The sequence below is a fragment of the Linepithema humile genome, chromosome 2 (assembly GCF_040581485.1).
Source record: "Linepithema humile isolate Giens D197 chromosome 2, Lhum_UNIL_v1.0, whole genome shotgun sequence".
Classification (NCBI taxonomy): domain Eukaryota; kingdom Metazoa; phylum Arthropoda; class Insecta; order Hymenoptera; family Formicidae; genus Linepithema; species Linepithema humile.
The window spans coordinates 22,253,046-22,276,921 of NC_090129.1; the positions used below are offsets into that span (position 1 = coordinate 22,253,046).

The following is a 23,876-nucleotide window of genomic DNA, read 5'->3' on the forward strand; positions in this document are numbered from 1 at the left end:
GCTCGCAACAGCTAATCACGAGAATTCTAAGCTCCGTGACCCAAGTTAATTGGAACGCTCTTTCTCTCTGAATATCGTTTATGTATTCTATTTTCTACAAAGTTTCAAAGATATTCGAGCAATGTTAGCGATCGGAAAAGAAAAATTCGATTTACATTTTTTTTTTTTTTTTCTTAACTCACAAATTTTGCAGAAATGGAATTGTAGTCATTGAGCAACTGGTCTGAGAGTGCGAACGAAGCGAACTAATTGCAAACGTTTCTGCTGACGCTAGCATAAAACAATCTGTCCCAATGTATGCTCCCTCTCTTGTTACAGACGATACTGAATTCGATGCACAAGTATCAGCCGAGGTTTCACCTCGTGCGAGCCAATGACATCCTAAAGCTTCCGTACTCGACGTTCAGGAGTTACGTTTTCAAGGAGACGGAGTTCATCGCCGTGACGGCCTATCAAAACGAAAAGGTAAGCGACCTCCGCCATTTTCTCACGCATCAAATAGATCTATCGGCAAACCGATTTCGGAATATCGGAGCGATCTTTCACGTAAAAACGGGAAAGGTTAAATTTGTGATATCTTATTCGTGTTCCTTTCTTATCTCATAAAATTTATCGGTGCACATAGAAAAAGAAATACGTCTCGGAACTTCTTTGTTTTCTTAAAAGTTCGTCACCTTATTGCGTAGAGAAAGAAATAAACTTCACGCGTGACGGCGAGAATTCGTCAAGAGGGAACAATCTCGCGTTACGATCTGAGCGGGTAGACCGTTTACACTTTAGGCCTACTGTTAATTAATATTTCTCCGCGTTTCTGCCTTGATAAAGCCACGGATGCCGAGGATCGTTTCGTGGAATAACGAGTCTTCTCGGTACGCATTATTTTCGGTGGTGAATGAGTTGCTCACACGCACACACGTGGCACTGTAAGAAGAAACCGGGCCTTGTACAGATTTTTAGTAGGTCGTTTATATACGCGGTTATGTATACTTCTATCTTAATTATCGCGCCTTCTCGGTATGTCGAATACGAAGCGAAGCGAGAGGGTGGTGGCTCAAGGATCTCGTTGAATCTGAATTAACGAGAAATTTTTTTAATGTTACTTTAAATCAATTTATTTTATGCGTAGATCACCCAGCTGAAGATCGATAACAACCCCTTCGCGAAAGGATTTCGGGATACCGGCGCGGGGAAGCGCGAGAAAAAGTGAGTATCGCTTTCAAAACTGCACCTACTCTAAGCATAAAATGTTTAATTCTTTCCTGAAAATAAAAAAATTAATTTACAATATATAAAAATCTATTATTGTTTATATATCGAAGGAATTTTCTAATGCAAATTTTATAACTCGAAAACAAAATGGATTTAATTTATTGTTCTACACGCATAAAATTTATTTACAAAAAGACATCGTGCAAGATCAGGAAAGAATTAAAATGGACTGATCAAAGTAGACTAAGCATTTTGCGTCGAGAATTCTATACCGAAAAGAATCGCACGGCTATCTGCATCAGTATAGGATTAAAAATTACCCTAAATGCAAAGCAGGGATGCCCTCCTCCTCTTCGAAGCGCGCCTCGTGAAGAGCAAAGAGCGCGAATCTGTCTTCGGGGTCGACCTAATTGATCGTAGACCTTTCGAGCTTCCCCTCGATCGGCGCTATTATGCTGACCTTAGGGTCACCCCCGGAGCTAAGGGTTGGTTTTCGCAGGGCTCATTTGCACCGCCGGCAGTGCATTTGTATTCAATATTGCGGGTTTATGAGCTTATGTCAGCGAGCGCGCCCTCGAGCGCGGGGATCGTCACACTGGCCCGTCGTTGCCGTGGACCAGGCCGTCATAAAAACGCCATTTCGACCTCATTGATCGCGGGGTGAAAAACTCAAGTGGATTCTGATGAAATTTAGCCCGCTATGCATAACAATTTAAGCTTCTAATCGTTACACCATTGCCGACAAGATCGAAGCGCGGAATAAAATCAAATCGTGAACAATTCGCGCCGCTGACGCATCTTACAGCGAGGCAAGCGAGTTACGCAGTGCAGAAGGAAAAGAAAAAAAAGGATAATGCACAAGCTGCGGATTAGAAAATTTTCGGAAAATTGCGGCGGTCTGCGACGTCAAGCGGATAAAGAAAGGGCGAGGTTAATCGAGAAAATATGCAAAGCAGGGGGCGCGTCGCCGCGGCACCACCTAATTAGAATAAGGGTTAGTTTTGGCTTATGGTTTCGGTTAAGGGTGGTTGGATGCCATCAGGAAGCCGCAGGGAAGCTAGAAAGAGAAAGAGAGAGTGTGTACGGCAGGGAAACATCGAGAACGAAGCGGAAAGAGAACGAAGAGACGCGTCGCGAGAGAAAGAGAGTAGCACGTCGAGAGAGAGGGATCGGGGTTGGAACATAGCCAATCATCGGATTAGCATACTGATGCTCAGGGGCGGCGCTGTCGTTAACGTAGAGGGTGCCACTCTTGGCGGCTTTGAATTTTATATTGGCTCTACAGATCGTTTTGTGGCCGCACAAAGACTGCGCTTCGAGAAAGAGAGAGAGAGAGAGAGAGAGAGAGAGAGAGAGAGACAGCGCGCGGGCGATTCTCAAGCCCGAAAGCGCGAAACCGCCTTCCTCGACCGCGTGCATTTTTTATCATCTTCGATCCCAGTTCCACGTAGCGCACTAATGGCGCGATATTGAGAAAGCGAGGTAGGATGGCTAGGATAAAGGAAAGGCAAGAGGTGACCGCAGGTATGTAGCGCAATCCATCTCGTCGGCAATCGGCTTCGCAATAATTTAGATCTTAATTTAAACACGCCGATACGTAGCCGCGTGACTGTACTGAAAATCGGCTACACACGACACGACAGCGCTAAACGACACTGACAGCCGGTGCATTGTTTCGTTAATTTTTTAACAACGCGCGACGCGGCGTTTCGTCACGAGATGCAGCGCCACTCGAGCGTGACGAGTCGATTTGCCACGCCGCTTTAAAAAAAAATACAAAAAAAAAGAGAGAGAGAGAGAGGGAGAGGGAGAGAGATAGAGAACAAAGAAAGAACCGCTCCGGTGCGGCGAGTTGTCACGTCATTTATCATCACGTGTCCCGCGAAAAGATCGCATTGCGATACGCGGCGAATTAACCCGTTCGCTCGTGAAACTCCGACGACCGCGTTAATACATACAGTGCGAACGATATGTATTTCCTAGCGGGCCCATTAGCGCAGGTGTTAAATTAATAGCCGTGACACTGGCCGTCGTCGTTTCCGTTTTAATTTCCGCGATCGATGCTTCGCCTCTTATATACACGTCTTCGGGTTAACGAGCGAGTGCGGGACGCGGCAAGAAATCAACGCGAAACCGGAGCGCGGGTTTCGCTCAACTTTTACAGTCAATTATATCATCCGCAAAGTGGAGATCGGTGGAATTCCTGTGCGCTCTCTCCGCATTGCAACAAAGCATTCCTTCGAGGTGTAATTATGAGCCCTCAGGCATTACTCCCGATTTTCGTAGAAAAACACCCGTCTTGTCTCATCGGTCATCGTGAAATTAGCACTCAGAATAACATGTATGATTGATGATATTTTAAGTAGCTTCCTGTTTGCGGAATATAGCAGTGTCAATGTTTGCCTCCCTATGTCAACTTCTTAAACCGTACGATCTCGGCCCGCAATTTCTACTTTCGTAATTTCGAAATGTCGACGGTGAATTCGTAAAGGTATTTTCCCCTCCAAAGTCCTTCGTTCAGACGACGGGTTTTCAAAAAGCCTCGCAATTCCTCTCATAACCGCGCTACACCGAAATATTCGATTCCGCAACCTAATCCAGAATTAATTGGCACACACGGATCCTTTCAGCGAGCTCGAACAAAATTTCCTGGAACGCTCCTAATCACGCAAAGGAAACTCGATGGTACGTTACCGTCGACAATCGAGTCGAATGACGGGTCGGGCTTGCGCGAAGGGGAGGGGGAAAACGTTGGCGGCGCGCGCGGCGCGAGAGGGGAGGAGGGCAAGCAAATCTAATGCATCGTCTCGTGCAGGCTGAACAAACCTAAGCCTCGTGTAAGTCTCGGCTATAGCCGTTCCGCACAACGAGAGGCTTACTGGTGCCTTAATGCCATGTAATGCGATCAGTTCACTAACACAAAGGCGCGCGCTTTCGTTCGCTCGCTCGCTCGCTCGAAGTGCATCCGCCCGGCGTGCGCTTCTCATGGATGCATCCGTGACATGCACTCGTTGCGGCCCCGAAAGGGTGTGCAGGCTCTTCGCTTTCCGTAAGTGCGAGAGCGCGCCAAATCAATAGTTCGCCGTGCGCTCGGTATAGGATTCTCGAACGAGTATACGTCCCTCCGCTTCCTGGGGTTCGCGAGAGCCGTTCATTTTCACTCACATCGTTCGCACCGATGCCGTTTAGTAACTGATTATTTTTTTCTTTCTTATTTACGTATAATATAAAAACGAGTCAAGATTCGCTTGGAGTCCAAGAGCAATCAAATCGCAGTTTCTTTTATGTAAGAGAACCGCTCGCACACAGTTCAATAGATTGAGCAGAGATACGCGACTTTTTCCTTCGCGCGAGAGAAGCACGCGAGGACTCCGCGAGCAGATCGCGGCGCATCGCGAATCGATAGATACGGTCTTTCCCGCGCGCGATATCGCCGCGGCATCGTGAAAAATGACTCGTGACTCCGAGAGTCAGGATGCAGGCGGCTGGACACGTCAGTGCGATAAATCACGCTTGATTCCGCACACCTAGCTCGCGCGATACACGGAAAAAAGTTCTTTGCGTCGTACCGCGGCGCGTAGCGCAATATAACCGTGCCGCGCGCATATATCTTGAGCGTTCTATCGACACGCCGGTCGTTTATGCGAGTTTCATGCACACGCACACACACGGGCGCGAATTGCAACACGCTCTCGTCTGTCTAGTTATAAGTGCAAATAGCCGCGAGTGGTATAAAGTCAAGCATGAAGGCAATGCACGCGCGAGCGAGCGAACAAGCGAGCGCTAGACACTTGCCGTGCGCGCGCGCGCACATAGGAAAGGCGTTGAAGGCGCAATTAAGATAATTAATCTAATACCACGGCCGCGCCTCGCGGCGATACAGCTACCGGCGCTCGCATAAATCCCGGGGCCCTCATTTATTGCATCGTGCCGAGCGCGGCGGCCTCGCGTGAGTTATCGCCGCGTACGAGCGAGACGCGCCGCGCCGCTCGAGAGTGCCGTGCCGTATGTCGCGGGCCCTTTTGATTTTCCTCGACACAATACTTCTTTGTCTTCCTAGACTCGCCGCGATATAACCGCGTCTGTTTTCTTCGATCGCGATGATCCAGCGCAATGCGCGTCTCTAACAAGCGCGGCGCTTCAATAAAAATCCGCGTTATAATTTTTTCGCGAATCGTAGCAGTAACGTTTTATTTGATAATATTTTAGGTGATAGGTTTGACGCAATCGTGCGCTAAGACCCTGAAGGCATCAATAGCCACGTTTATTTTTGGAAAAAATTTGCTTTGAATCTCTGCAATAACTGTCATTTTCCAGATATGCATGATTGATCGTCGCTGTTTTTATTATACTTTTTGTTGCAACGTCGCAGTAATTTCCATAACTAATTTTCTTATAACTAATGTTATGGTCTGTCATTTTCAATTTTTCATATCACGTCTCGTAAGTGAGTCTTATAAATTAATCAACATGCGTACAGCAAATACGTCGATGCATTACGTTAGCGTAGGTCGAAATCGCCGATCGCAGCATTCCGAGTGCGGACGTTTTTCCTTTTTTTCGGCATGCTCGCCTTTACTACAATTTTTTGATTGAGACGTACGGTCTCATGCTAATAAAACCGCGACGAGACTTAGCGAACAAGATTTTTAGAGTTGAAATTGCCGCTGCCAAGGAGGAAGGCAACTTTATCACCGGGCCCTCTCGTTATGTACTCTCGGAACCAATTATAGTGTACCGTAATCATTGGGCATTCGCGCGTCTCTCTCTCAAAAGATTGTCAGCTTAAGAACGTCGATAAATCATACCGAAATAGGCGGAACCCATTTACCCGGTGGCCGCCGCGCAGCTCCGCTAACGTTTTCTAACGATTGATAACTTTACTAACCACACCTTTTCATAAATCAATAATCAATCTGGAAACAGACGCCGAAGAAGACGGCGCGGTGTTTGTAATCCGCACGACTGCGGCAAATCCGTTTATCTTAATTTACAATTCATCGTCCGGCGCGAGATAAAATCGCCGCGGTATAATTGAATTAATTTTTAAGCGCATTAAGAAAAGGGATTTAGATTAATTTCGCGCGACAAGGAGGGTAAACCTGGAGGGTGTAGAAATAAGTGCGCCGCGCGGCGCACGCGAACCTCGCAAGATTGCTAACTCTGCGTCGTTGTTGCAGAAGGCAGGCGCTACTGACAGTATCGGGCGGCGGTTCCCGTTTAACGGCGGGCGGACCAGCGTCGCCGGACAAACGACGCACGTCCAACTCCGCCAACGACATCATGGACGACGACGACAAGCTGCTGGACGTGGTCGGACCCGACACGCCGCACCCGGCGCACCATCATCGGGAGCGGGAGCACTCGCGCGAGAGGGACGATCGGACGAGCGAGCGGGGCGAGGGCAGCGAGTCGTCCGGATCCGAGAGCGGCGGCGGACCGGGACCGACGGGGTCCGAGGGCCCGCGGCCGGACGTTTCCGTCGGCCCTCCGCTGCACCCGCCCCTGTTGCCGTATCTGTACCCGCCGGTACCCGGTCTCTACCCCGGTCCCGGTCACCTGATACCGCCCACTCCTCTCGGCCTACACGGCGGCGTCACGCCCGGCATGCTGTTCAACGCGCAATTGGCCCTGGCGGCCTCGCAGCATCCGGCGCTCTTCGCGCACTATCCCCATCCCCTAGCCAGTCCCCTGCATCAGTTAAAGGGACACAGATTCGCGCCCTACACCCTACCCGCGCCTTCGCACGGTTCCGCGTTCGAGACGGTGACGCCCGGCAGCAGAACCCTGAGCCCGAGATCGCCACCGCCGAGGCCGCCGACCGACTCGCCGACACCGACCGGTGGCGGTAACACTCTGACCTCGACGACTCCGAGCTCCGCCGGCGAGCTTAAATCCATCGAGAACATGGTGAACGGGTTGCAAGAGAAGAGACGGAGGAGCCCCAGCCTGACGCCCGGACATCGAGGCGACGACGCCGGCGGAGGGAGTCCGTGACAGGAGAACGAACCTGTGAGCAGCACGAAGGACGACGACCCCGACGAGGACGAGGACTGCGCCGACGAGTCCGGCGGCGACCCGGAGAACCTCTCCGCCGACGAGAGGGAGCCGGACTCCACGTCGGAGCCGTCGTAGCGGCAGGAACGTCGGCTGATCGGCACTCGATCCTGCCTGCCTGCTTCTCCTCGTCCTAATCGGGAGTCCCGGCCGCGGCCGGTCGTCTCCCGGGACTCTCGCTCGACGCGCCGGACGGGAGCGGGGGAGGCCGGACTCTCATACTACAAAGTGCAATTTTCTTTCCGGAGCGGCGCCGCGCTCGGGAGGTCGTGCTCGCGAGCGGGAGCGGCGCCCTTCGTGCTTACGGGACGGAACAACACATGGAGTTCCGCACGTGTTTCCTGTATCTGTAAATAGACCCGCCGCGATTCGCGGGAGCACGATCGCGCGCGTTAGGAGTGTGTGTCTCCGTTAGGACCGCGCGCGCGGCGGGGTACGTTGGACTCTCGACGGACGCTGCGCGCCGATCGCGCGTTACTTGTAAATTAAACGAGACGCGAGGGGTGAATGCGATAGGAGAGGAAAAAATGAGTGCGAGAGAGTGGGAGAAAAAGGGAGTGAGTGAGTCTGCGAGCGCGTACCTGTGTCCCGTGTGAGTCTACGTTCTACCTGTGTACGTTAGGTCTTAAGGGAAGAGAACAGAGAACGATATTGCAATACAAGAGCACCTTCTACTATTTGCAGTCCCTTGTACATATGTACCCTAGTGATATTATATATTATATTATATATTATATTATATATATAAATATTATATATAAATATAAATAACATCTACTCTCTGTACTAATTATTAAATATATTATTATATTATAACGATTAGAGACGTAAACGCATAAACGCACGCTGCCCGATTTACGCCTCGAAAACGCAAGGTAAAAAAAAAAAAAAAAAAAGAGAAAAGAACGCAAATCTGAAGAACCTTAGGGCCGAGTCGACGATCTGCAATATAAAGGAAAAAGCGCGACGCGGCGTAAACTACGCGAATCAGTTTCACCGGGGAGCAGCGCCGAATTCTCTCGTTCTCGCGAAATTTCACACGTTGCCGTCATCCGGAGACTCGCGTCTTTTAAGAGCGCGTCGGAAGTAGAGCCGTCGATCGACACGACGTAGTAAGCAACTCTTCGCTCGTTTGCTCGGGCAGTCATCGGTCGTCGCCTCCGACGAATCGTGCTTTTTTCCCACACAAACCGCGAGGAGGGAACTCCTCGTCATCCCGCGCTCTCGACGATCTTCCTCGCGACTTTACGGATAATCTCTTTCGATCTTTTATCGGTAGATCGGAGTAAGTCGGGCTTGTGATCGCCGCCCATTATATCCTTTCATTTTATTCGATTGTAAAAAAATATTTCTTTTATCGTAAAATTAAAATAAATTTTTTTTATAAGATAAAATTTTATTTTTTACAGTTTCTCATTTTGCGACCGTCGTATGTTTGGCGGAAGACTAGATTTTCACAGCGCCTATCAAAAGTCCGACCCGATCTACGATTTGTATAAATAGTAGCGATCGGTGTAGATAATTATTAAACGTATAATAAGACGTCGAGTAACAATCAACTCGCGCGAGTCACTTTAGGCAGCAGAGGGAACGCTATCGCGAGTGTTACGCGTACGTAGCACAATGCAGACGGTCTAAAGAGAAGAACGTGACGCGTCCGGGATGGGAGATAACGGTGATTTAAGGCGAAATCGCGCGATGTCTGCGGGAGAGCGTGCTGTGGCGGTATTTTTTTTTCTTTTTTTAAGGAGACATCCAAGAATGGGATTCCAGCGATGTCCGAGAATGGCAGGCCGTTATCGTTTGCACGCACTGCGACAATGCGAATGCACCGCACGTCCGAAACGGCTGCAGTGACAATCGAAAGATCGGCTCGATACCCCCAGCTGTGCGTTGTTCGCATCAACGTCAATCATCTCGTTGTGCAATCGATAATCAGCTTGCCGATCGGATTCTAAACTACTCTCTGTCGTAATTTCGACTAATCGCTGTCGTGTCTCCTACGCGTTTTCGATTCTGCAGTAGTGTCGCGTATCGTAAAATGGGAGCAGACACAAGAGCGGATCTTTTCAGTCGAGCTCTCGTTTCAGCTAATTTGTTGATGTTGTTCAGTAACACCGACAGGTAAGTCAATAACGGCTGGATGAAATAAATCAGCCATTAATATTCAACATAACCATTTTTACGCTATGATGCATTATATATTATATATAAAAATAATCATAATTCTCCAAAAGTGATTCGTAATATTTTAAAATTCTGAATGTATTAAATTTTGATAACTGCCATCAATATCCTTTTGTCTATGCACAAATAGAATATAATAATCATGTTGTTCATTAAATATTTTTGAATATATTAACTAAAACGAGAGAGACATTGCACATCGATTGCTGAAACTCCTGATCAGCTTTGCTCCATTTTGCGATACCCAGTTAAGCGGGCAAGCATCGTCGTTGTAATATGTCTGTAAATCCGAATCGATTACGAGGGAGCGAAATATTCTGAAATCCGAAAGCAATAATCGAGCAGATCCGCGAATTGCTACTATCGCGGATGAAATTAATCGGTTCGGCTGTTTTAATGGAATACCGCGGTCGCCAAGACTTCCATAAGCAAAAATTACTATTGGCCCGGCGCAAAATTCGTAACGAAGATTTCCGATGAATAAACAACTTGGAAATCGAAGCTCGGCTCGGGGCCGCATCGCCGAGGAACGGGGCACACGATTACTGTTCGCTATACTTTAAACAGAAACCGGAAATATATTCGGAGTTGTTATTTCACCGAACGAATTGAATGTGGAGAAAAAAAGTTGCTTTTTTATTTAATTTATATATTAATCAGAAAACTGTTGATAGCGGAAATCACTTCCAAAAAAGCGACGAGGCAAATATATCCCACAAATTTTTATAACATTTGCAATCGTTTATTTGTTACTGATTACCCAGAATAGATTCTTAATTTGTTTTAGATTTGCGCGTAAGTGTATTGATTTTAATGAACTCTATTCAGATACGTCTGGCGAGCGTTGTATATATTATATATTATATATATTACGTTATTCCAGACTGTTTGTATTCAGCGCTGCACGCGGTTTTCCTTCCATCTTAGATTCACTTGTACGAAAAATTTCTTGCCAATGCAGACGCGTAATGAGAATTGCCGCATTCAGCGCTAAATACGAACAGGAGCCAATGTTCCGACGCAGAAGTAGAAACTGATCGACATGTGTAGATACACAATTGAATAGGCAAGTGGATGAAGAAGGCTTGTCACATTCTTACGCAAGTTAAGTTATTTGTACGGATAAATGTTACTCCCTATTGTATAATACGTATCAATACGTAAAATGTATTATCAATTTAGTGCTGTGATGGTTCTTAGTGAAGTTAGTCTATGGATGAAGAATCCATGTACAATATTAAGTCACCTTACAAACGCGAACGTATTAATTTAACATTCAAGCCCTTCTAATCTCGAGGCGTTATTACGTCAAATATTTTCTTCGTCCATCTGCTCCTTCAATTAACGATTCGATTGTGCGCTGGACAAGCTCATTGTCTATCGGAATTTTGTCTACAGCTTTACAGTCACTTTTCGCCCGATCGAAATCGCCTTTTATTTCCCCCCGCACCTTCGGGAATTTGCTCAACCCTCGCATAATTTTCGTGGCTTCCTTCGGGGCGTGCACACGGTCCTGCGCTCGAAGCGACGCGAGCCTCATTGTCGACGAGAAAACAGGAAAAGCAATAAAAAAAAAAAGAAAGAAAATGGAAAAAAATAGACGAACGAGCAGCCCAGGCGCGGCCGCGCGCGTCAAAAGTGGATCTAACTTCTTACCACGAGAATCGTGATATTCCGTGGCTTGTATTGTATATTGTACACTCCTTAGACTCCCCCCAACCTGACTCCCTTCCCAACCATGCTCTCCTCCCCCCTCCCCCTCCCCGTCATCGAAGTCCCTCCGAAAAATCCACGTGATTAAGAATTATATATATATTAATTTAAAAATACAAAAATACTTGTGTACTCTCATTTATCACACTCCACTTATAAGCGTGCAAATTTGCACAAACGTACAATTCGCACAGTGCATGATCTTTTTAATGTAACATCGGATGAGCGATATTACGACGCGTCTAATTGCCAATAAATAAATAAGTTTAACGCACGATGAATTTACCGTTGCGCAATTACACTGCGCGCGTGAATGTCTGCTCGCAAAATAGAGCCCGCGATATTATGCCTTGAGGAATGTGCGTACCGTCGGTCGCGTCGTTAAAGTTCAGTCTATTAATTTCCGTGTGATTTCTCTTTCTGAGTATCCGCCACGCCAGTTGCAAGTCATATTGGCTATAATGTGTTGCTTAGTTTAATTCTCAATAATCGCGTGCGTATTCGTTAATAATCTGAACATTAATTTCTACCGGTAAGGAAAAATCTCGTTCGACCACCGCTATAGAAAATCGGTTGCTATGATCAATACGGTGAACGATAATGACAGCATTAAACAGATACCGAACGCGATTTGCTTACGAATGTACGCTGTCTAACCAGTCGACCGATACGCGTTTTATAACGAGGAAACTTTTGATTTCGCCGCCTCTTTAATGAAAGAAACCGTTTCTTTTTTTTTTTCGCCAGAAGATAAGTGCGCAAGAACGCGCATCGGTGGCGCAGGAATTTTAATCTTTTGGCCGATCAGTCGGGCGATTGTAAAATAATTATGGTTTGCCAGTGTGAAGATGCGACAACGCGTTGTTTTTCGATCGGAAAATAAAGTAATAGAAGCGCGAGGAGCAACGAATATTTTGGGATCCATTAAGTGTATATAGAATCTTAAAAAATTTGGCATTTATAGATATCGACTCATATGAATTCATAAAAATTTGCAACATTTACATAATACCTTTAATTTGAATATTCTTCATATTAGGAAATTTATGTCACATATCGTGCTCCAAGAACGGCGCAAATTTATGGGATATCGGAGTAATTAACGATACATGTCGTTTTTTTTAATGAAAGGTGTCTTCGATGAATTCGCGTACCCCTCGAGTCGCGACACGGAGGGTAAATTCCGATGATTGCGTAAAAAGTTAATGAATACGGCCTCGTTTGAACCAAACAGACGATTCTTCGCGGCGAGACAATTAGGGGTATTACACAGTTAATTAGACGGCTGTGCATAAGTTTCGCCACATCGTAACTCAACCGCTGTCGCGCTTGCGAATACGTCATATGACGTAATTTTGTAACGACTCTTATAGTAACCATCGCAGTTCAGGGCGGTTGCTAATTATGAAAAACAAAGAAATAAAGAGACACCGAGTGCTAATAGAATAAAGAATAGGAAAAAATGTTAATTGTTCTAGTTTGATATTATTTTTATAAAATATTTCTACTTTTAAAATTAATTTTTCAGTGTTTTTTGCTAAGTTTTTGCCTTATCTTTTTCTCAAGTAATTCTTCATAGTATATAAATTCAATGAAAAGTTTCACTATCCGCGTGTTCTACTCCAGTGTTGTCGAATCGCGGTTCCTCGATTATTCCGGTAATTTTGGAATGTTTGTGTTCTGCGGTGACTTTCGTGTCAAGCGCTTTCGCGGAACGATGAGTAAATTAATATAAAGAGAGCACGATTAAGGGGAAGACGAAAAGAACGATCGCGACGAGCGGCGGTGACTTTATTTCACGACGAGAATCGAAGAGACTTTCGTGTCGCAGTATGCTAAACCGCGCGGCGAGGAAAGTCGCCCGACGAGCCAACCGATCGCGAATGCGAATGACTGCATTATAATAATAAGTTGATTCACGAGGCTGAATGTTGCGTTTTATAGAGTCATAATGTATGTTTGTCGCGACAGTAAAAGTCACGGGCCTTAGAAAGGCCAAATTTATGGGACAATTATAGAGCAGACGATTAATTTTTTCACGGACAATAAAGAATTGCTCAATTATTGCATGCTTTTGTTCTAAGAATATTTCATTATATCGCAAAATTGTTTTTATTTTTCTTAATTCGCACATTGAACGTTAAAAATGATATTTGTCAAATTTATGATTGATCTATAAAACTATGTACTAAATTATAGTGTCGACTGCGATGTGCATCATATTTTGTGTGCGGCGGATAGGCGGAGAAAAAATTAACGATCATCCGGGTAAAACGAAACGACGGAAGACGCACTATCAGACATCGTCTTTTTATAAGATCCCGCACTCCGATTTCATCAGAACGCCGTTAATGAGCTCGTGAGTAATCGACGCGATCACGAAAGCGGCGCGTCTTATGCCGCATGAGGGCGATCTGATCTGTAACGTAATGCAATAAGGAACTTTAGGCGGGTTATTAACGTCTACCGTGATATTACCACGCGCACTAAATAATTTATATCTTCATAATGTGCATCCCGAAAAATGGGTTCGATCAAATTCAGCCATTTCGTCATCGGCATCGCGAAATCGATTGCTCATTGCTTTTCAATGAAGATGCATTTGAATTTGCATAGTATCAATTTTCATAGGTGCGCTATCGTTCCATCGATGACGGATTGCATTGCGAGAGTATAAATTTAAAGCCTCGCCGCGTGTCTACGCGGTCTACGAAAGGACCAGGGGTGAAGGGCGAGGGCGGGGAAGAAGGGTTGGTCGGTACCAAGCGTGCAGCGTGTTCCGTTAAAAGAGCTCGGTTTAATATCGTTTATAAATTATTCTCCGCGGAGATAGCCATCAGCATACAAATTGGTTCACCCAGGACCTCGGGGCTTCCTGTAGAGAGGACCCAGTATCTCGTCTAGGCTCTCGCCATCCGAGCCATCCTCTTTCCACGAAAGCGAGATGCGGGGAAAATACTTCGGGAATTTTTACAAACGCATAATTTTCAGTCGTCGCAGCTGAATACGTCAAAGTTATTTCTCTGTTGCTTTCGCAATTTGGATAATTTTCTATTTTGATATAAACATATATAAAATATTACTTAAAAGATGCAGAGAATGTTCGCAGTTATTTTGGCACCACTTTGCAAAAAATTCATTAAATATTAATTTAATACTTATTTGCTTATATATATATATATATAAATTATTTCGCTTTTTAATCAACCGCTGTGTTATCAGGAGCAATAATGATTACTATATGTGCGTTTGATGTTTTCATTCCGTATGTAACATTGGTTTTTGTCTGAAAAGTGCCAATTAAAGGCCAGAAGCCATTTCCGATACCGTCGTGAAAATAAATAAAGAGACGCGGAGAAAAAGATCACGTGGACTCTCGATTCTCGAGTAGCCTCGACTTGCCCGAGAGAGATTAGGAAGCAATCGGAATGCACGGTGGCCGCCTTTGATCGGCGAACACGATTCGGCGTTGCCGGTCCAGTCGCGAGGTCCGTGTTCTCTCGGGGGAATTAGAATCCTCAAAGTTTCAGAGAGCCGCGCCGCGCAACCCACTTGACAGCCCGATAGCGGACGAGGATTTAATTGACACCGGGAGGTGTCGCCGCACTAAACTATGCAAAGTGGTCGGCTTTCGTCTTATGAAGCTTTCGAGCTGTGCGATTCTCGGTTCTGCCGAGATAGCCGACCTGTCGAAGATGATTATCGATCGCGGGGACTGACGGTGTGTTCTAACGCCTATGTATAGGTAATGCTGACGCAACGTGAAGAATTTTGTTAATTTTATTTAATTTTAGGGGTACACATCTCTAATTAAATATATATTTTTGTAATATTATTGATACTTAATAGCGCAGAAATGAGAAAATCAGTTATTTGTTAAAAATAAAATTAATGATTTTATTATAAAGCGAAATTTTATAATTTACTCGTATGAATTTTACGTAATTTCCCCGTGTGTATTATGTTAAATGGAATACTTAATTAAAATTCCAGTTTATTAAATTGTTGTACATATAATTTGAATATGATTTTAATATATGAAACTGAGAAATTATAGAAATAAACTAAAATATCAATTCAGAAACAATATTTTACTTCTTATATATATTATACACATAACAAAACTTAGCAAATTTTCTGTTTAAGAAAAGCTGTGAGAATATTTTAGATAATTGGAAAAGTGTGATCGTAAGAAATTAGCAATTTCGTTCGGAGGCTGAATGAAATTAAAATGAATTACGAAATCTTCATCTTTACGTGATTTATTATTATTGATACTTCACTAAACAGGTATAGATATTTTTAGACATTTATGGATGATACTAAATACGACAAATTTAAATAATCCCAACTCCGCATCAACTGATTTTAATAATACTGAAATATTGCGTATTATATGATGTAAAAAATATGAGACTTGTCAAAGAGGCGATCAACAACTTGCGTAAATTATTATAGTAGTTACATATGATTGCTCTATATATAATACTTATAATAATTATTAAAAATAAATTAATATTGCGAAACATATATTATGGCAAACTTTCTGACAGCGAAATCCCCGACTTCAAAATTATATGCTACACTTGCGACCTCGAAAGTTATATTAAATCTGTTGACTTTGCGATTTATCGATACGTAAGCGATCATCAGTGTCAGATACTCGAGAAAATTTCTACCGTCTTGTCGCCGACGAAGAATATTGTCCGCGCTTTCAATGGTCGCGCTTAATTGACACTGGTAGGTGTCACGATTCTAAGCTATGTAAAGCGACCGACTCACTGTCGGCTTTGGGCCTGTGATGTCGGCCACGTGTGCGCGGCTCTCGAGTTGCCTTTGCTAGATACTACACGTCGGCATGTCTGACGTCCGCGAAGACGATCGAGGATGATCATTGATCCGAGAAATTGAGGCTCCGCCGTTCGACCGGACCGGACGAACGATCCTTTCGGCGGAAACTTATATTGGAACGTATTAATTATTGACGCTGTCGGTATCACGTTTCTCCTACATCGCTCACCGCTCTATGCATCATCTCCGCGCTAGCGGCAGGCTCGAATTCCTCTTCTCCAATGCGAACCAGTTTATATCGAAGCTTCTTCATAGCACGACGACAAAGATCAGTCACGCCACGAATGGTCGCTTTTTATTAATTTTTTTTCTTGTTAATGTTATTAATAACATATTCACAATGAGAAAATATTTAAAAAATTACATGCATTATGGACGCTGAGATCTTTCTCGCAGTTTTTCCTCTTTGCAGCGTAAGATTTTATTCAAAGCTTTTTCCCATTTGCAACAGTTAGAAATCATGGAAGTTATTTCATGAGGCTCAGCTCGCGCCTTCAAGGCAGTTGCCGCGACCATCTGTTTCGCGATTCCCTTCGCACGAGTAGCACTCGCGCAGAACTTACTCGGCCAGGCGCAAAATACTCGGAGAACCCGGCCCCATTTCTCTCTCCTCCTGTTTCTTCCTCCTTCTCCGTCTTTCTACCGCGCCGCGACGTGCCGCAGAGGGCGGATATGTATAGCCACGGCGAAGAGGTACACGACTAGAGGACGGCTCCCGGTCTCGGTGGATGGACACGGACAGGTCCGCATTGTATTCTACGGCCAGTAAATCCTCCCGGTCGTAGTGTAAATGAGAGAGCGCGGGCGAGGACGGTGTCCGGCTGTGCCCAGGCCAGAAGGGAGTTCGACTCGATCCCGTCCGTGTAGGAACACCCAGAGGCAAATCCGAGAGAGCGAGCAAGCGAGCGAGCGAGCAGAAGGAAGAGGAAGACGGGAATGGAGGAACGGAGAAACAGAGACGGAGAGATTTATCTTCCGCGACAACCGCGCAGTAACCCTTTGTCGCCGGCCGCGGTGAGAAGTTCGCATTTTTCGTCATTTTTTTCCTACCCGGAGCGCCCCTCCCTCCCCGTCCATCTCCCGTCGTTCCTCGGATTTTTTCGCGTCCTTTCTGCATTTCAAGAGCGATCGCCGCGAACGCACGCTACCGCAATTGAGAATTTCGCTAAATGAGTCCGCTCTTTTTAATGCTTTTTTACGCAAAAATTCTATCTGCATCGTAAAATTTATCGACTCGCGTTAACGTAACGACAACAACCGGCTTCTGTTTCCGAGAGAAGCCCAGATTAATCGAGTCATGAGAGCACGGCGGCTCCCACGGATAAACCCTCCTTCCGACGATCCTGATTAGCACCTGGTTTGTCGCGCGAGTGGGGACCATTCGATAACCCAAACTCCACGCATACACACGAGTCGGGTGGACCTTCACACGAGCTCGGCAAACAGGCCGCGTACGCGATCGTGCTTGCGCGTGTATGTGTCAAAGAGGGGGGGAGGCAAGGGTGTGGAGCAGGTTAGTGGAAGGAGTAGTTTCTAGCGAGACAGCGTTTGTCGGCGCGTTTGTGGGCACCGACGCCGCTTTAAGGTGCAGTTTTTTAAAGGGGCCCACAGTGCACTAAGGCCCATCGGTTACAACGACTCTGGCGAGCGCGTCGCGGCCAAAGTGCGCGTTAACGCCGCTCAGTATCCGCGATGCGCGTATTGAACGCAATCTCCGCGCGTATAATTAATCCTGAACGCTGCTTGAACAATTTTTATATTTTGAATTAACAAACTCTTAATACAAACTATCACACTTTTGTAAAGGCTCTTAGACATCTTGCTAATCGAAATGCTTGCGTGTTAAATGTAATAATTTCTTTAGCTGATTTAGTTCTTGATTGTGTCCGACCGTCAACTGCACGAACCGTTCGGTTCGGATTCGTAATAGAATTTCGCTTTTACGTTCTAAAAACGGAAGAATGAATGAAAGATAAAATAACGTGTAGCGATATTAACGAAATAATCGGAGCGAAGGTTACAAAAATTTCCTGAATTTGTATGAAATTAAAAGCGTCGAATCGCCTATTAGCGTGCATTCATAAAATTGTGATGCAAAAATCCTTTACGACGTATACCAGGTCCAAGAAAAGCAACGCCCTTTTCCTTCTCGTTCGATTCGCGTGGGAGGGATTCTCCGCCGCCACTGATTTGCGATCAATTTGCCCTGATTTATCGGTACCGCGAGTGAGAAGCGCTTCAGGCCTGTTTGTCGGCCTCGAGAAGCATTCCGATTGTGCCTCTAGAGAATTTTTAGAGATCTTCTATAACTGCGTTTTGAGCAAAAATTAAAGAAATAATTAATATAGAAAGATCCTAAATTATTAAAATTACTATTAAATTAAAAGATGATATAATAAAATCTTGCAAAACTTGTCACAATCGAAAACTATCGGATACATTGTGTGTGCGAGGAGTTTGGACCTCAGTTTCTATATGTATTCAAGGAGATTGAAATCAATTACGCGCGTTGAAAGGACCACGAATTCTCAATCGTGTCGCGCCATTTCCAGGGAGAAATCAATCGAGAATTTTTTTCCGAATGCGGCGTTTCATCGAAAATACCTGGCGTGCTAATTAGCAGGATCTGCGGCTGACCGCAGTGCGCGCGAGATACACGTAGAAATGAACGGCGCGGGAAAAGGAGAGAGAAGGAGCGAGGAGAGGCTGACTCGTCGAACATGTCGACCGGCATGGTATTTCACCGTGGCGCGTCCGCGGGGTCCGCGCCGGGGTCTTGGACGCTCCTACGACGCAACGTCATACATAACGCTGAAGCCTCTCACAAAGGACTCGTGGTGAGATGGTAGCCTACAAGATCGGATAATATGGGTAGTTATTTGTCGGCGCCGATGTTGGTTTTTCGGCTGGGTGTGTTGCCGCGTACGTGTGAGACCCCCTGCGGCGACAGACCCGCCGGGCACCTCACGGGCCCCGTCGGGCACCACCACTATCTCCTCCGTCTTCTCCCGCGCCTCTCCTCGCCGCCGGACGGATGGTATTTTTTATTTCGTCGTATTTCGCCGTCGCGCCGATCTTGCTTTCCCTCCCATTGTATCCGGATACTTCTCTCTCTCGTCACTTTCCATATTCAATCTCCTCTCGCATATCTCAGGGCTCGGGACGGCAGCGTTATGGGAGAGAAAGGAAAGAATAACGCGAATATAGATGCGCGTATAGATATAGAGAAATCCTTTATGGACGTCAGTCTCAGTGCTCGTACAATTTTGTAGAATTATTTATAAAAGCTGTATCAAATTTACCATCTGACGATAAATTCAGCGGCAATAATTTTAGGATCTATAATCTAAGGATGGGAAATCAGAATTAAATATATGCGTAATATTAAATACCGTTCGAGCCTCCAGTTGCCATTCTTACTTACGATATTCCCTTACGAATTCCGCGGGAAACGTTGATTTTTCTCAGATATAATCCCGATACGAGTAATCTTCCGCACCGGCGCGCTCAACCGCGAGAAGCACGTAGCAATTTATCCCGAGAACGACCCAGATCATTCCGCGGAGAATCAGTCTCCTCGTGCCGTTCACGCGGAGAAAAGCGAGAATATGAGATCCCTCGTGGAGAACGAAGCGGGGAATTCCAGCGAGAAGTCCGATCGTAATCTGCGCACACCGATCGGCTCCGATCCCGGTAATTACAATCAGCTCGTCCGCAAACGCGGCGGAGCAGCGGAATATGAAAAGTATCTCCTCCGCTCTCTTGGCATTAAAACGGCGACGCCGATCCAGACGTTTACCGGTCCTCGCCGATGGCCCCCTTTTACGACGTAGACCGCAATCACGCGCCGATATGATCCATGGAGTCGGGAACGACGGGAGCGAGGAATATTCCGCGGACTGTCCGTTGCGCGTTAATTTCCTCGTCTATTTCTCGCGAGCGTCCGAGCGAGGCGAATGTATAACGCGCGATCGAGAAATAAATATGGTCGCGCGGCGCTCGTGAGCATCGGCCGACCAGCCGACTTAATAAGAACGTAATTGAAATTAAGGACTGTAAATCGTAATTGCGGCGGAAAAAAATTGACTTAATTAATTTCATCGGATCGCCTCTTCTCGTATCGTCGCGCGTTGCGCGGCCGATACTTTAATTCCACGGCGCGCCTCGGCTCACACGTTTGACGGCGATGAAACGTTGCGATATTTTTCATAGATTTAAGGCGCGAGGTATCTCGGAGTCGTTTCATCTCCTTCCTCTATCGTCGATATTAAAGTTTAAGAAATATGATAATTAGATAAAAATCGGAATGTTAACAATCTCTCGAGCCAAGTTGGACTTTTTCATGTGATTATGCAATTCCAGAACAGTTCTTTAGTTATTCTGAAACCTCGGACATTTCCGCGTAGAATGTTCGATCGTATTGACAGAGTTATGACCTCGTCGACATAGCTCGAGCTATATTTTTTCCTCCATTTTCTGTCCTGCCGATCTCGACGATCTCTCGCGTCGATTTCTTCTCTCGGCCCGCAAGTGTGCTCACTACCGGCCCTCCTCCCTCCTCCCCTTATTCCACCATCCTCTCATCGTCTAATAGCAATAAACTGAGAAAGGCGAGAGCCGTTAAGCACGAAAATATACGGAGGGGGAGGTAGAATCCCCGCCGCCACACACATGCTGCGCCGAGGCGTCCGTAACGTCTTTTAATCACGAAATGAGCCGGCTCTCTTCAAACGGCGAGGGGCCCACGGTCCTCTTTGGCCGAATTAAGTAAATCAATAAATAACGAGGATACCTCGGCAACACCTGCGCCGCTCTCCTCGCCTCGTCGGCACGATGTAACAGGATTTACGGCGCTCTGCGCAAGGCGCCGCTCCGCGCCGCGCCGCGTCGCGACTGATTCCACCTCGAGTTCGTTCCTCCCTTCCTCTCTCTCTCTCTGCACTCGGTCTTTTTATTTCTCCTCGCCGGGCTAAGCGCCAAAAAATTCGCCGAGACTTTCTCCGGGCGGAAGACAGGAAACAGGTATCCACTCAGCGAGACGTCCTTTTTGCGCGTCCACGAGCTACATAACCGCCACGTTGCGTCCGCGCGCGGTGCGTCCACGAAAAATGTAGTTTTGCAAATTTCACGTTGGAAACACGTTGTCGCGTGTATAGTATACTTTGCGCATAAATTTCCCATTTTTACTCATTTATAAATAAATTACACGCTTGATTAGGAGATAAATTTTTATAATATACTTAGATATATATTTTAATTCGTGCGGGTTTGTTTATTCCGACACCTTTGCAGACGTAACAGACGTTTCAGGTGTAGTGAAATGAGGAGCGATCATAATTCGATGTGGCGATAAAGTTTTATAGCTGCTAGTGCCTGCATGAAGCATAGCAAAGTCATCCCGCACTCGTGCGGGTTGATAAAACTCTTCGGAAACACCGGCGTCAGTTGTAGCGCGATATTCTTGTTATTCTTGACATTCGCAATTTTTCATCCTTTCATTATCTTCGCAAAGTGATATCAAATACGCGGGTGTCCGTACGTGAACGAGACGTAGCAAGCAGGGTCCAAGAGCTCTCGAGTAATGAGCCTTTCAGCGCAAGCTCCGAGCCACAATATATAGTAGTTTATGTTAGTCCTTTCATCGGTCGATATATTTCGCGGCGTGCTTATGTCCTTATGCAGATTTGTATGTGCAAGGGCCCTAACTCGACGGCGGCGGCGGCGGCGACGGCAATAGCAACGGCGAACGCAGCACCATTTCGCAAATTGAAATGGTACCGCGTGCGCCTTTTTTTCTCGACGTTTAACCGTAATACGCGCAGCGTTTATCCGCGTGTACGGAGCCCCCTCGACAAAAAGAGGAACTAGTGCGTACAAACGGCAAGGAAATATTGCTCGGTGTCGGCGCGCGAAAATTTATGGCGCTGGTTGGCGACGCGAGGCGGTGAGAGCGAGTCGGCGAAACAGAGAAAGCTCGCGATGCCGGAGGAGGAAGAGAGAAAAACGAGCGAGGACGGGAGAGTGAGAAAGAGAAAGAAAGGGAGAGAGAGGGAAATATCACGCTAGCAGGAATATAGAAGCGCGTTAATAAGAGAGCGGACAGGGTGCGTCGCGTTTCGGCTAATCGAAAATGTAAAATGGGACGCGAATGTTCCGCGGTTTGAGCCGCGGACGGAAGAGCCGACGTTGCGTTAAATTATCGGGCAAATAGAAGGCGACGCCGGGAATGCTTTTGCTCGCGTTATCCGCTCAACTGGAGTAGAGAACGGTGTGTTTTAGTCAGCCACGCGAGATGCCACATGGTCTCGGCACGACAGTTAGTTGCGAGCGGAGACAGCACAAAGGTGTCTAGGAAACGTACAGATCTCTTTACGACAGCGCGTTATTTATGGCTCAATTCGCGAAAATGTCCGCAACTCTCATTCGTTAATGATCCAATTAATTTGTGCTGTCTTAATATTTTAATTTTTAAAAATATATAAAAAAATAATAATAATAATCGTTGTGAAAAGAAAATATTTTGTATGCGCAATTAAGAAAAAGAATTACGAGCAACGAGAAACTTGGAAGAGACGAGAGTCTTTAGCTATTGCGCGCGTCGCTGAAGGTGAAGTCGCGTGGGCCTAATAAGACCAGTCCACCGTGAGCCGTCATCAGCGGGCCCACGCCGATGAGAGGAGCTCGCGCGCACCGAACCCCACACGACGGCGGCATGTCTCCGCAATAAATTCGCCGTCGGAGTAATTTTTGCCAAGCGCCGCGATCCGGACAACTTGTTCGCTGAATATGGCGGCATCGATTATCGACGGCACGATGCTTCCTCGCCGTCTCTCTCTCTCTCTCTCTCTCTCTCTCTCTCTCTCTCTCTCTCTCTCTCTTTCTTTCTTTCTCTATCGTCTGAATAATGGATCCTTTGTGCGGCCGATTATTATTCCCGCAAGCACTTTATTATCGGCGTTAGCGCGCGACTCGTGGAAGCGGATTGATCTTTCGAAGCGGGCAATTAAGGAGTCGGCTGAAAAAGGATTACCAACCGCGAAAGGCTGCGCTGGTTTTTTAACGGATCGGCTATCAGCGGACAGAGATGAGGTCATCTGCCATCGTTAGAGAAATAGATCGTCGACTGGCTTGCGGCAAAGAGCTGATGCTTTTTTTTTTTTTCTTACGAATTCTCGCGCGACAAGTTTGTATCGGTCGTTCGGCATAATCGCGCACCGGAAACAAGCATAGATCAATGTCCACCCGTCGATCCTTACATCGCCGTGCAGAAATCGTCGCTCCTTCTCACTTTTCTGTTTTTTCAGACGATTGCACGAGAGGCCGTAATCGCGGATGCTTATAAATTCACCCGCCGGTAGGATTTCGCGCTTTATCTAGAAAATTACCTTGCGGCGTGAGCCAGCCTCGGGCCGTTTCAGCAAATTTACAAGCCGGTTCGGCTTACGTAGCCCCGCGCGTACGGTGAAATGATTCCACATATAACGAAACACCCACGTGCGTTTTCCTGCGAGTCCGCGCGCCACGGCCGTTCGCGCCGTGCGAAAGATGTTATCGACCGTTGACGGGATGCATTACAAAATTATGCAAAGCACCGACATGCGCGATTAATATCTTTAAGAGCTCTGCGCGCGCGAGTGTACGCGAGCGTACGGGTACGTATTTATTCAGGTAGTTGAGGCGACATCGGGTTTCGCGCGACGCGCGAACGATTAGCGCGTATCCTTTATTTCTGCCGAAGGATATGCGGGCGAAAGAGCCTTGAAAACGCGCGGCGCGAACGCCGACGAGCTGTCGGATGGTCGCGCGACCATCTGCGTTATCGGACAGCTAACAGACATCACGATACTTATTCGACGACG

The 23,876-nt window shown here is 46.4% G+C and overlaps 2 protein-coding genes across 7 annotated transcripts in view; one reads left to right on the forward strand and one right to left on the reverse strand.

Moving 5' to 3' along the window:
* Positions 1 to 11,078, forward strand: part of LOC105670825 (T-box transcription factor bifid) — an 82,937-nt gene extending 71,859 nt beyond the window's left edge. For 4 of the 5 annotated variants that reach the window (XM_067350752.1, XM_067350750.1, XM_012364548.2 and 1 more), the window contains exons 5-7: positions 319 to 465; positions 1,127 to 1,203; positions 6,390 to 11,078. In XM_067350752.1, coding sequence (XP_067206853.1) covers positions 319 to 465; positions 1,127 to 1,203; positions 6,390 to 7,206 — 1,041 coding nt within the window. In that variant the 3' untranslated portion in view covers positions 7,207 to 11,078. The remainder of the gene's footprint in view (positions 1 to 318; positions 466 to 1,126; positions 1,204 to 6,389) is intronic. The other variant, XM_067350751.1, reaches the window with a different exon arrangement.
* Positions 1 to 23,876, reverse strand: part of LOC105670827 (uncharacterized) — a 168,477-nt gene that overhangs the window by 120,732 nt on the left and 23,869 nt on the right. The gene's annotated exons all lie outside the window — the stretch shown is intronic.